Source organism: Tenebrio molitor, chromosome 3, assembly GCF_963966145.1.
Source record: "Tenebrio molitor chromosome 3, icTenMoli1.1, whole genome shotgun sequence".
Classification (NCBI taxonomy): Eukaryota; Metazoa; Arthropoda; class Insecta; order Coleoptera; family Tenebrionidae; genus Tenebrio; species Tenebrio molitor.
In genome coordinates this window covers 30,427,313-30,441,005 of record NC_091048.1, presented here as the reverse complement: position 1 = coordinate 30,441,005, position 13,693 = coordinate 30,427,313, and the positions used below count along the sequence as shown (strand labels likewise).

General features: G+C 42.3%; 2 protein-coding genes across 3 annotated transcripts in view; one reads left to right on the top strand and one right to left on the bottom strand.

Moving 5' to 3' along the window:
* Positions 1–13,693, bottom strand: part of Nos (Nitric oxide synthase) — a 28,032-nt gene that overhangs the window by 13,514 nt on the left and 825 nt on the right. For both annotated transcript variants that reach the window (XM_069042668.1, XM_069042669.1), the window contains exons 2-4: positions 9,199–9,332; positions 5,204–5,366; positions 268–359 (exon numbers count right to left, since the gene is read on the bottom strand). In XM_069042668.1, coding sequence (XP_068898769.1) covers positions 268–359; positions 5,204–5,366; positions 9,199–9,332 — 389 coding nt within the window. The remainder of the gene's footprint in view (positions 1–267; positions 360–5,203; positions 5,367–9,198; positions 9,333–13,693) is intronic.
* Positions 9,343–13,202, top strand: LOC138126877 (cilia- and flagella-associated protein 299-like). The gene is made up of 5 exons (XM_069042678.1): positions 9,343–9,564; positions 9,611–9,788; positions 9,846–9,951; positions 11,351–11,442; positions 13,008–13,202. The coding sequence occupies exons 1-5, from the start codon at positions 9,401–9,403 to the stop codon at positions 13,176–13,178; spliced, it is 711 nt and encodes a 236-aa protein (XP_068898779.1). The 5' UTR covers positions 9,343–9,400; the 3' UTR covers positions 13,179–13,202.

The window sequence follows — 13,693 nt, the reverse complement described above, 5'->3', positions numbered from 1 at the left end:
AAATACGAGGGATTCGTCCCGGCGATTTCTTAACGCAGCCCGACTTGCTCCTTTCAGAACGAGAGTGTACAATTTTCGAGTGGAAATTATCCCGCAATCCCGGAACTAATCCGGTTTTTTCTGTTCTCACCCGGAAAATGTCGGATTAAACGAGGCGGGATTAGCGGCGATTTGGTGGCGGATTTTTGCCTGGCAAATGTGAGCTTGCGGTTGCCCTTTCTGAGGAAAAAGGGTCGGGAGTTGGGACGTGTGGAGTCAGTGTCTTACCGGATGTTGCCTTTGTTGGTGCTGTATTTGATGTGGTTGCACAGCGCCTCGAACATTCCACTGGTGGTGGTTACATAGCGGCAGTCAAAAACCTGAAAGCAAATTTCAGCGTGATCTGTCGAGCTCATACGATGCGGCCTCAAGCCCGCATCATGCAAACAACCCCGCCGGAAAAACTACAACCCCTTTGTCCCGCAATCCAATAATAAACTTCGATTATGAGCCGTGCTGCGAGTTTTTCTTTTTGTTTCTTTTTTTAGCCGCGGTGTTAATCTCGAGATTGCGTGTTCGCGGAATGCCAACGATGGAAAATTACACCGAGAAACTCTTAGGCCCTTTTCTAAAACCCCGCGATGCCCTAATAATCCCCGGAGACCTCCGCCGCCCCTTGCAAAACCCCACTCCCCGACATGATCGTGTGTATCGTTCTGCCACCGAGATAAATTTAATCACGGCGCACATATTCGACGATTTTTTTATTCGATACGGATGGCGCCCGGAGCGCAAGGGGGGGCCGATCCGGGGGTGAAACTGAAGAAAGTGGGACAAAACTCCGGCCGACCGTGGCTAAAGGATTAACGGGAAAAATCAATTAAGACTTAAATCGACGGATGCACGAACCGAACGAAAGTGCTAATTTTGGCTAATCAAGCGAATTTATTTCAAGGGAAATTAGAGACGGTACGAGAGACTTGATTATGTCGGGTCGGACACGAAATTGGCTCACCAGAAATTAGTAAAATTAATAAGAACATGATTAATTGGAATTACTTATTCTAATTCCAATTGAAGAATTAGTAAAACGGCACATAATACCAACACACGTTTCCCTAGTTTTAATTTCTCACAAAGTAACGGGCCTTCAAATAAATTTATATTTAGAGCAACTTATGGAAATTCAATTGTTTGCAACATTTTTCCAGCGTAGAAAATGACACAAGAAACGTCTGACATTTTAACGAAATAAAATTAGGTTAGAAAATATTTTTAATTTTTGTAGTGCATTCTCCCTATTCCCCATCTACGGAATATGACAATATGAAATTGGGAAAAAGCTTACTATGTAACCTGTGTAACTCCGAGGAATAATTGGCTACTTACAAAAATTACTTTACAGAATTAGAATGTCGCCTACGCCTACTCTAAATATATATTTATTTGAAGGCCCGATATTTCAGCGCATCCACCATTTTATTCTTAACAGAGAAGAGTTTTGGCGTTTGCCTCGCTGCTTTCGCCGTTACAAAATTTACACTTCATTCATTTAAGTAAACAACAACGAATGAATATCTTGGCGCATCAACTGTTTGTGTATTTTGTCGATTTGATGATTAATAAAAAGTACAAACCTGTGTTTTTTCCTTAATTTCTCTTCAACGAAATTTCTACAACACAGTTTCAATATGTATTTATCTCTTGAAACAACACAAAAAGATTGCCACAATATTACATGTTTTGGCGCATCCACCGTTTTGATTCGTAATAGCGGAAATTGGGTTTTGCAGTTTTGCTCGCTGATTTCATCTCCACAAAATCTCTGTAACACAGTCTCTACACTTCATTTATCGCATTACAGAAAGGAAACTTCGATTTTTTTAACTTTGTACATTCTTTGTAGATCCTGGCGCATCCACCATTTTTGTAGAATGTAATTTCCTCATTTCAAATCGAAAACAATAGAAACATTTTCATTTTTATTATAATATACTCGTTTTCGTTGATTTTCTCACTACTGGCTCAGTTTCTACATTCATTTATTTTTTTACAACAGCAATGTTCCATTTTTATTTATAACAACATACAGGTATCCCCAAAAAGAAGACGAGTCCATAACTCCCTTATTTATTGGAGGATTTTAATTATTTACACAACAAATTAAATGGTTATGAATGGGCTACAAAAGGGCCTAATAAATTCCCGTATATCCCTAAGGGCTTCAAGGCTTAACTGTCAAATTATTTTTTTCAAATACGAACCCATAATTTTTTTTAGTAATTCTGATAGAGATTTTTTATTCTGAAAACAACAATGTATCACAAGTATACACTTACATACCAAAAATAAAAAAAAGTACAAAAACGCTACTATGGTCTATGCCCCATTTTGCGCTAAACATTGCGCGGCACATCTGCGCAATCCCATATGTATTATTTGTCATTTGTTTTTCCGGCTAACTTAATTTGGTTTTTACATTGTAACACAATGCACTTTGATACCTAGCTTCTCGCTTGGTGATCGTCATTTGTTTCAAAAGTTTGTGTTATTTTTTTTTATGTGAGGTTATATCGCGAGCTCAAATGTAATCCTGGACTGAGTAGGCGTTGGAAAAAGTAAACCGTTTAGAACAGTGTAAAGTTTGAATTTCCCGCGGTTTGACACGATGACATTAGTTTATGTTTAATCGGCAGAATTAAACATGTTTATTTTCAGCAAATGGTTCCCTTAGATATTTGCTTCGAGAATAGGCATCGTTAAGTTATTCTATTTTTAATGTAAAACATTGCAAAGAATGAAAAAAAAGAAAGATTTTTTTGGCTCTAAATTTTAGGTTAGCTGTCAGCATGTTCCAATTAATCTACGCTTTAAAAAAGCACAACAACTGATGGTTTCCAACGCCTTCCCAGCCCAGATTTGCAAGAATAAAAATCTCTATTAGAATTACTAAAAAAAGGATGTGTTCGCATGATTTTTTTTTTGACAGTTTAGCCTTGAAACCCTTGGAGCTGTACGTGAATTTAGTAGACCATTTTGTAGCTTTTTTATAAACATTTAATTTGGTGTATATATCCTCCGATAAATAAGGGAGCTATGGACACGTCTTTTTTTTTTGGGGACACCTGTATAACATCGCAAATTGAGTTTTGCAGTTTTCCTAACTGTCTTCATCGCTACAAAAGCTCTATGTCTCTGCACTCCATTTATCACGCTATACAACAGAAACATTGATATTCTTACTTCATCTAGGTATTTTTCAGCGCATCCACCATTTCGTATTTCGTAAATACTCAGTTTTATGATTAATATACAAAAGAGAAACTTCTAGTTTTCTTTCTTAATTTCCTCTCTACGAAATCTCTACAACACACTTTCAATATTTTTTATCTCATCACACAAGAAACATTTTGTCTCTTTATTTCTAATAATTTTCAGCGCATCCACAATTTCTGAAATTTATACGTATTTATTTTGCGGTCTTGTTCGTTGCTTTCCTTACTACGAAATCTCTACAAAAATACATATTTACTTTTTCAGACAGCAAAATTTGGCCATTTTTATTTATTAATTATTTTGGCGCATCCACCATTTTTATTCGTAACAATAAAACTCGATTTTTGTAGCTTTCGGTTTCTTTCTCCAATATCTTTGCAACGTAGTTTCTATATCTAATTGGCCAACAAAAAAATATTTTCATTTTTTATTCCTAGTGTATCTCAACGCATCCACCATTTCTATAAGTTATATTTATTTTGCGGTCTTTGCCACTACAAAACTTCCATAACAATTTCAATATATTTTTATGTCTCCAAACAACAAACACATTGCCATTTTTATTTAATGACACATTCTGGCGCATCCACCACTTCATTCATAAAAATGGAGATTGAGTTTGCAGCTTTCTCGCCGCTCTCTCCACCACAAAGCTCTATAGGATACAGTCTCTTCACATCATTTATCGTCGTGAACAGCAAAAACATGGATGTTTTTGCTTGACGTGGGCCTTTCCTGGCGCATCCACCATTTCTGTAATTCCGTTTTATGATGATTGCAAGAAGTAGAGTAATTTTTATGCCCATTGAGTGGGGCAAATTGGTAAAAATGTTGTCGAGTTTTGTGTAGTTTAGCAATATTTCGATTTGCTTGTGTTCCGTGAGTCCGTCAGGCGTCCGACGACGTTTTTGTCGGGCAACATGAGAGCCCCGGAGGCTGTGAGCTCTTCGGCCGCATCGACGTATTCGTCCGTGTGCCTCCGGGCAGGAAAAAACTCACCCCTTCTCGCAATAACACGGCCATTAAGCATCGTTTTCCCGCTGTAAAGAAGCAATTCCGAGTTTATCTGCGGGAGTAGGGCGCGCGCGGCGACGCGGCAGGAATCTCGGTTAGATTAAAAGAGTCCCGAAAATAAACTAAGCATGAAAATCATCCGGTACAAATCCGGAGTCGAGTCGAGCGTGACTAGTTTGAATATAAAGCAAACAAGAGATTCGTCTTATTGACGTTCGGAGTCGGCTCGATTGGCCTGAATCAGCGTTCCACCGGCAAAGAAGTCGCGGTCCTTCACAAGGACACTCGTCCGTCCCATTCAGAAAGAGAACGAGGTCGACCGAGCCGTTTACGAGCCGGATTAGTTGAACCGGGGGCGGCTATCGCTTCCTCTGCATATTATCGGGGGTGTAATACGATTATGAGAGAATGCGAGATGTGGGTTTAATTTTTTTCCTTTCTTTCTTGGGTGTTGGAATCCGGGAGACATCTGCGCTCTCATACATATTCCGGTAAACAGGAGTCCGCGTGAAGTGGGGGCGGCGTATAATAATTCCCTCGAGAAGTTGTCCGCGGTGATTATGCAACGAAAGCTTCTTCAAGTAAACGCTGGCAGCTTGCCACACTGGAAAAAGCGACTCTTGAAAGCTCTCACCGAAACACTAAAGCACCCCAGTTTCGCGGAATGCAGGAATTAGGGGATCACATACACGAGGGTCATAATTTTCACAACTGGGGTTGGTGGATGTCATTTTTAAGAGAAAGTTGATGCCGGAATTAATTCGATATTTTTCGACTGCTCGTCCGGAAACGCCCTTCCGGAAGGACAACACAAACGCAAGGAATATTTCCCGGATCCGGTTAAATAATTCTCTTTGTTGTCGGACTAGAGACTCTCGACTCGACAAACACTCGACAGATGTGTGCCGAGTGGAGTCCCTGGATTGGGACTGACCTGCAGTTTGGACCACTGGATCCGGCCGATGCACCTGACGGAGTTCCTCCAGGCGAGTTTGGCTCCGTAGATGAGCTCGGTTTCGGTGAGCTGGTAAGTCCCGGTGGTGTTGACCTCCTTCTGGACTTGCTCCCAGCGGGAGGTGTGTGCGGGGCTGCTGGCTCTGCGAGAAAATTTCAAATGAAATTTAGTGTGAAGAATTAATTCAATTTGGCTAAATTTCAGATACACCTTGTGTTAACTTGTGGGGATCAATCCGGCGCTATCTAAATTAAGTTTAGAGCGACGGCTTTGTGGCGGGAACAATGCTGGTCCGGTTATTTGTTCATCAAGCCTCACTTGAAAGGGAGCTACAGTCGGGGCTCTGTTAACATCGCCACCGCAATGAAAAATTCGCAGCAAAGGACCGCTTATCGCACCCTCGCTCGGGAAAAATTCCTAATTTGCGACATTCCGGCCCAGACTTAATTAACAACAAAACAATGTAACAACTCCCCAGTGCATGCATGCAGAAGTTCTGGAAGTAAATGAGAGTTTCATCGTTTTGTTGTACTAAGAGCTAATTTAATTAAGAGTCGATCCCAGATCCTGAATTTTAAATGAGTCCCGGGCCGGGCCCGATCGGGATTTTTTACATTTTTCATGAGCCGACGAACCGGCCGAAAATTCGCTTTTCAGTACATTAATTAGGGGTTGAAAAATCCGATAATTCGGGCGAAAAAAATCCGAGTCTAGGATCGTGTTTCGTGAGGGCCTGAAAGGGGTGGTTCGCATCTGGCTGAAATAGGGGAAATTACGAGGGCGATCGGAGGTCCTGTTTCGATAAAACGGAGATGATTCACCGAACTGTCAATTCCCGGGACACGTATGACATCCTGGGATCCTTTCGGATGCAAACGTTTTAAACACTTAACGACCCTCTGCTCGTGACAAAGGCAATCTAGCGGTGATCCCGATACATCTCAAATCCACGCCGCCTCTCGTAATAAAAGTCGAGGGGGGCAAAAAAATAATGTTGTATAACCGGGGATTTACCAAACGGAAAAATATGTCGGTTGTTCGTGGCGGCGGCGGCCGTTATCTTGTCGCAATAAAAAGGACGACGTGAATTTTTCACCGGCATTTACACAGTGTCATTACGATCTGAAAAATTATGCTAAACGAATTTTATTGCGGCCATAAAAACGGCCGTTTAAACAATAAGTTTCGGATGTCACCCTCGACGGAACGGCGAACGACAAGAGTTATTGGAGTTTTTTTGATGTTTTATTGTTTGTGTGTTTTCGGAAGCGTCGGCGAAATTTATTAAGTAATTTCGGAAGGGTTGCAGCAGGGCCGTGGTGGAGAGATAAATTCGCTTTAAGAATGTGATGCTGCTAGATTAAGGAACAGAGTTATATAAATTTCGGCCGGTCTGAATGTGCAACAGGAATGAAGGGGCGACGCTCCACTTTTTCATTTTTAACCAAGAAAAATCACCAATTTCGCTCATCACTCCCACGAGGCAAGATGTACATGTCCAAAAAAAAATGAAATTGTGATTTTCAGTTTTAGATTTGTCGAAATTAGTGAAGTTGACCAAAAGCAATGAAATAAATTAAGTGAAGCAATAATGTGAAATTGTGAAATTTTATCAACGTTCCAGGCTCATTTAATATCAAGGCAATGTTTCACTATTTCACTTAATTCATAATAAAATTCGCGCGTTCAAATTAAATCCTGGGCTGAGTAGGCGTTGGAAAAATTAAATCGTTTAAAGTCCATTTTTGTTTAAATCAATTGTCAGTGTCAAAATTCCCTCAAAGAACAGGCTGTATCACCCTAAAACCTTTTATTTCGGAACACCTCTATCGTAAAATCTCCCTAGATCAGGTTTGAGGTTATGTCAGTAATTTTCAAATGTCAGAAAAGTTTCAGGTGTAACCAAATTTTATACCAAAAGAGAAGAAATAAAGACCATAATGACACTGAAAAGTGCAACTGAACATATACAGGAAAATGGGAATTTATTTAATGGGCAGTTTACCTATTCATCTTTAGAATCTAACCCCCAATCGTCTTCCGAATATTATGATTCTGCGGAAAGTTGAATTATTATTGAAAGAATGTCCTCAATTGGTAGATTTCCCATCAATTAATTCCAGTCCTCTCTAATCAGTTCCTCGCAGTGACGAACACCATTGGCCCATATATTAAAATTATAAAAGAAAATACCTCGAACATGTCTTTACTGCAATTTAGCATTGTCGGTTTTTCTCTCTTCATTTCTTCACGTAATCATAGCCAATTTTGTCGTTGTGTTAGATCTTTGCTTTCGGAAACTCATTTAACTTTTTATTTTTATTTAAATGTAATTGCGGCTTCACTAGCGCAAGCGCCTTCACAATTCACATCAATGACTGACATACAGTTGACATTTTACGTTGCCAACCTAATTACTATCAAATAACCAGTGGCTCATACCAACCTGACAACACTTTGACAATTGATTATTAAAAAAACAGACTTTAGAACAGTGTAAAGTTTGAATTTCCCGCCGTTTGACACGAATGACATTTTTTATGTTTAATCGGGACGTAAATGAATATGTTTGTTTTCAGCACAGGGTGCCTTTAGATATTTGCTTCGAGAATATAAATCGTTTAGTTATTCTATTTTTAATGTAAAACATTGCACACAAAGAAAAAAAGAAAGATTTCTTTGGCTCTAAATTTTAGGTTAGCTGTCAACATGTTCCAATTAATCTATGCTTTAAAAAAGCACAATAACTGACGGTTTCCAACGCCTTTTTTTGGTGTTAAAAGCTTTCTGGACATCTTTCTTCATCTTGGAAGCAATAAATATTTTGTTGTTGCAGAATGTGATGTGTTTTGTTCCACCGGGACCCAGCCTGGATGTCCTGGTGGAATCTGGGGGCCTCATCTGCCCCCGGCGAAATTGCGCGGCGGTTTAATCCACCCCGGAGGCAAAACGCTACTCTTCGGGCACCTTCCGCAACCATGAACAATCGATGGTCGGCCCTGCAACATTGATGTGAAGCAGGTCGACACGTTTTAAAATAGCCGACCAACTACCGTCAATAATTCGACAATTTCGCCACGGAAAACTATGACGAACCGGAAAAATAGCCTATAAATAGGTCGAAATTCGTGCCGCCACTCATCATGTCGAGAGTCGCAATTACGCCGCCCCCGACGCGCACAGGTGCCGCGAAGGGGTTGAAATTCGGCTCGGCCGTGAAATTCGAAAAATTCACGTCGGAAATTTTCGCCCAACGTCTCCGAGTTTTGATTGAAATTCTTGCCGAACTTTCTGACATATTTTTTTCTCCTTTTTATTGCGTCACCGAACAAATCAGACGAGAATTTAAATTCGATTTGTTCGAACGGGGGACGGCTCGGATAATCCGAATTCCTCTGCGGCCTGTTAAACGTGGGCGGCGTCGATGTGTCAACGTACGATTTTTATAACGCTTAGGGGAGACTAGGTCGGCAAAGTAACGGCTCCGGGAGCGTGATAGCCCGCCGGTGGGAATCCGGGAGAAACAAAAGACCGCCGCAGGAGCGGCCGTCCCGATCAGACGTGACGAATCGGCGGGCCAGGCGACCGCTCCCTTCCGGATTATTGGCCCCGCACCGGAACGAGGAGAATGTCCTGTCGACGGGCCGTCTCTCATCCGGAGCGAATTAACAGGAATCGAACGAAAGCTCGATTGATCAACTCGAGATTTAATATACCTCTGAAGGAGAGGGCCGTAAGCCGAGCCTTGCGGCGCAGCACAATTTAATTTATTTCCCGCAGCAGAAGTATCCAAGTCTGGACTGGAATAAGCCGGTGTTATCCCGGCCGAGGATAATTTGCGTTGTAAAATTTTAACCGAAACTCGCATCGACGTTCCGGATCCCTCGGAGGTCGTAAAACGCCCTCGTAAACCCTTTATCTTTATGCACGCAACGAAAATATTGATGGAATTGAATCATAATCGCGGCGCTTACCTCCTTATCGAGGTGAAATACTGGTCGAGGAAGTCCTTGGCGTGCTTCAGCACCTCCTGGGGGGTCCTGAGCTCGTTCCGGCCCGGCTGGGCCATCATGCTCCCCAGACACATCTGGTTGTTGCAGACGGTGTTCTGCAACGGAAAAAAGCGTCAGTAGGCTCGAAAAAGTCTGTCAAAGTTGTCAAATAAGTTGTCACGCCATGGCCCACATCACCGCCACTTCCACGCCCCAGATCGAGGCGGACCGCCGCCTCCTCCAGTTTGAAACCTACGAGGACTACCTGGACTCGTTGATAACCGAACAGGATCGCTGTTATCTCCAGGACACAGTCGCGGCCCGGACTATCGCCGAACTGGGTTACAGGTAAGCTCGTAAGCGGTGGAAATGTGGCGAATTTCCTTGGGTGCAGGAGTTCGGGGGAAACGCTGAGCCGGCAGCAGTTCGAGAAGAGATTAGCCGCGGTTATCAATTATCTGTACCCGCCGTACAAGCCGTACGAACTGGCCAGCGAGGGCATAGCCGGAGGGGACCCCATACAGAAGGAGCTGGCCATCAGGGAGAGGCCCAACAGGGTCGGCATTTTATCGGTGAGATCAAAAAGAAACATTCAAACAAAGCAATGGGGAACTGAGCTGGTTCTTTAGACGATCATCTTCTTGCGCTACCAGACCAAGAAGGGGTTCGAGGTCTCCGGGTACATCGATTTTGCGCACAGGCTCTCCAACCAGGACTGGAAGCCTTTCTTCAGGCGTAAGTGGAGAAATTAGCAACGTTTCTTACGTCGCAGTATTGTTTAAGAGTCGATTGTGATCATGATTACGGATCACGGATAAGCGGTTTAAATCTAACCTCACTTTTTGCGTTGTTTGTGTTTTTACTCTGCAGACTGACGAGTGATGGGTTCCTGGGTTCACAATCGACTCTTCAACGCTAACTTTAAGGATAAATGAACACCCGACACTTCTTTACAACGGAAACTAAATAAAAGGAAAGTGATGTGATTGTCTGGTTGCCTGGATATAAGGGGCTTTAAGACAATGTAATTTAAAATAAAGAAAATGTGACAAGTGAGCAGAATCAAATCATCCCACAACAATTTACGTCTGTTCAGTTGATAAAAATTCTCTTGGAGATGGTTAAAAACAACAACATAGCGTCAAAATAAAATGTATTGTTTTCGAAGAAAAAACATTCATTGCTATATTCATTGCATTGTTTTATGCTCTTTATTTTTTTCTTTGCCACACTGATGTAAGTCCATTGATCATTGTTGAACAATGTATCCTGTTTCAGGAGTAAACCATTTTTAATGTTGCTAAAGAAAGAGTTTGTTTAGTACTCATTACAGTAAGCATTGTTCTGCACACGAGATAGTCCTGGAAAAATCCAGAAGAAGCGGCAATTCTACACGTACACCATAATCGCAGCCAACTACGATATAAGAAACATTTATGATAGGTGTACGAGGTTTGCTTTGGAAATGTTCTGATTTTTTTCCAGTAAAAATTATTAGTGAAAAAATGTGTGCAGTGTCGGTTTACGTGACAAATTTGCATCTTTCATTTCATTTATTCGTTTCTAATTGTTTGTTAATCCTGCTAGAAAAACGATTTGTCCATACGCAAATAAAATTTGTTTGAATTTCCTCCCACGGTGTGCTTTTGTCGCGAAACACTTCCGGTCGCAGCCATTCCGAGGCAGCAACATTATACGAATTTACGATGCCGTAAAGTGAACGATTATATTTTTGAAACTGTAGCATCTTATATTATGTTTCACGACGACTAATTTAATGAAGTATCATTTACGTAAACAATATGGCGCTAGTTTCCGGGCGAATGGCTCGCCGGTGCATTTTTCCCCGCCCGGAATGGATATTTTAAAGCTCGGCCGGATTTACCGAACTGCAGGTTATTCGCGTCTTGCCCTGCCCGCCATCCATTTTCGAAGGAATTAACTCTGGAGTGAGCGGCAGCTTGCATCAAAAGCGCACAAAATTCGCTTGATAAACTGTTCGGGACGAAGAAATTCCGGGCGATAATTCGCAAGCATTGAAATCGTCGTCCGGAAAGCGGCCGTCCTTTCCCTTCATCAATTCCGGGTGACGCTTTCAATAACCGGAAAGCTTTAACGAGTTTAATTTTCGCAGACGGCCAACAAGTCCTGCCGCAGCCGACCGACTTGGGCTATTATCATTGGAAATTGGGAAAAACTATGTCCAACAACTCGATTAATTATAAGGTAAGTGGAGAAAGGGATGTGGGGGATGCCCCCGTTATTAATCGTCCCTCGTCGAATTCCCCAAACTTTGTGATTCTCACGTGAGGGAGGAGTTATGCGCTCCGGGGATGATCTCTTTTCGTTCGTCGGGCAGGATTTACGGGCGCGCCATCCGAAACGATAATTATCGAATTATCGACGGCTTTTAATTTCCCGGGGGCGCGTGGGATTCCCCCGAAATAAATAATGTCGATGGGGGCGAGATAAGGCACGTCGTCGGATATTCAAATGCGTGTGTGGCCCCCCGATAGGAGATCGGTTGTTTTCTGTTTTCTTTTTCCGACGCCGTTTTTAATCAAGCCCCCGCCCCATGAATATTCATGGGGCCCGATCGCGTTTTGTTTGTCGCCGGAAAAATCGCCGTCACAGATCAAGAACTCCCTCTGCCCAAAAACTACAAAATCTTGACGCTCCCGTCCCACCCCCGGTTCGCGCAAAGCGAGCAACTAATGGCCTCCATTTCTTCCGACGAAAAGTAACGACCCGACACATACAATAATGAAAATCGTATTTTTCTATTACGTGTAATAAGCGCTAAGGGAAAATTGCCGCTAAAAATTGCGGCTGCTTGTTTAATCTTGGATATGGAGGAGCGGCGCGCGACAAATCGCAGCGAGAGAAACTATCGCAGGAGAGAAATTGCAGCGGTAAGATGCGTCTCGCAGAGAGCGGAATTATTTTGGTATTATGCAAATCAACGGAAATTGTGTTTTGTTTCGGAGAATAATGGAGGATGAAGAGAATCGACGGATCGGGGAGATTTCAAGCTGTTAGTCGTATTAGGCGTATTATAAAACGTTCAGAAATAATGGGAAAAATTTTAGACTGGAAGAAACTCCAATTATACAAATTATTATTTGAAAAGTTGCACAAAACTTGAGAGAGAATTTGGGCAAAGTTGTGTTTGATTGATGCAGTTTTCGCTGCAATAATTTGCTTTTCTGAAATTGTACCGGGAAATTAGTGGCAGCGATAAATTAGTCGCGGTATCGACGTTCGTGCATCGACTTTCGACTTATAGTTTCTGGAAAAGTTTGAATAGTTTCCTAATTAGATGCAGCAAAGACGAGGTTAATTTCCCGCGGGATTGGAAAAAAAAGATCTTGCGACAAATCGCTCGCAGAAAATTAGTGCCCGAGACCTAAGATCGAATCGCGAGGTGCAACAAGTGCACCGACCGCTCCCGAGTTGACGGTCCCCGATGCTCCACCGCCCCCGTCTCAAAAAAATCGCCCCCCGTTCCGAGTTTGACAAATGAATGGCGGCGACGGTGGCGTGCAGCAGCTGACATTTCCTCGACTAATAGAAACGTCACACAATGCTGCCACCTCACTAATAAAAAGAAACAAAACACACTACGTACTAAACAAACACGTCAACCCCCAAATCTCGTCGATAACTCAACGCCGCCAGCGTATTTATTATGACACAGACTTGACACCGCTAATCCCGATCCGGTGATGGACCAATTAATCGATTCCTGGGGGCACGCTCGGAGGATTTTGTGAACGCCGATCGTGTTTCAGGTGTGCGTCGATCCAGTCAAGGGATTGATCTTCCAGAATCGCTACGACAGGAGGATCATCTGCGTGGATCCGGCACAGGAGCCCGGAACCAACACCACGAGGAAGAGGATCGAGTCGGACATGTACGACCACGTGATTTTGTACGATCACGTGGTCAGGCAGAGAATTTGAACGAAATAAAGAGCGTCCTCCCGACCATGGGGGTAATAATTGGTTTAATCTGGTTTAACGACTCGGGCGGTTCCGAATCGTCTTTACGGCGTTTTCAATGGAGTTATTAATTTTTATCTGTCGGCCTGACAAATTGAACGTTCGTTAAAGTGCCGCACGATAAGATAATGATAAAGAATCTCCAAGAGGGAAAATAGTTATTTTTTCTAGTTCTATTTTTTGAAATGACGAAACGAATTGAATTCGAATCGGCGTGCGATTCGACTTTTCCAAATTACAACCGAAATCCAAAATCTTGGATAATTTTGGCACACTTTTCAAAGTGCCAGTTGAAAAATTAAATAACCACCTCTACAGCCAGTTTAAATTCTTGATGGGGTTAACATTTTCATTGATTTCCGCAAACTTGAATTTTCGGTTATTAAAGGCCGTTCTTCTGGTCGGAGGGACAATATTTTTTTAATAACGACGTCTGAAGACGCTCTCTTCTGGCATTTTATTAAAAAATCCATATA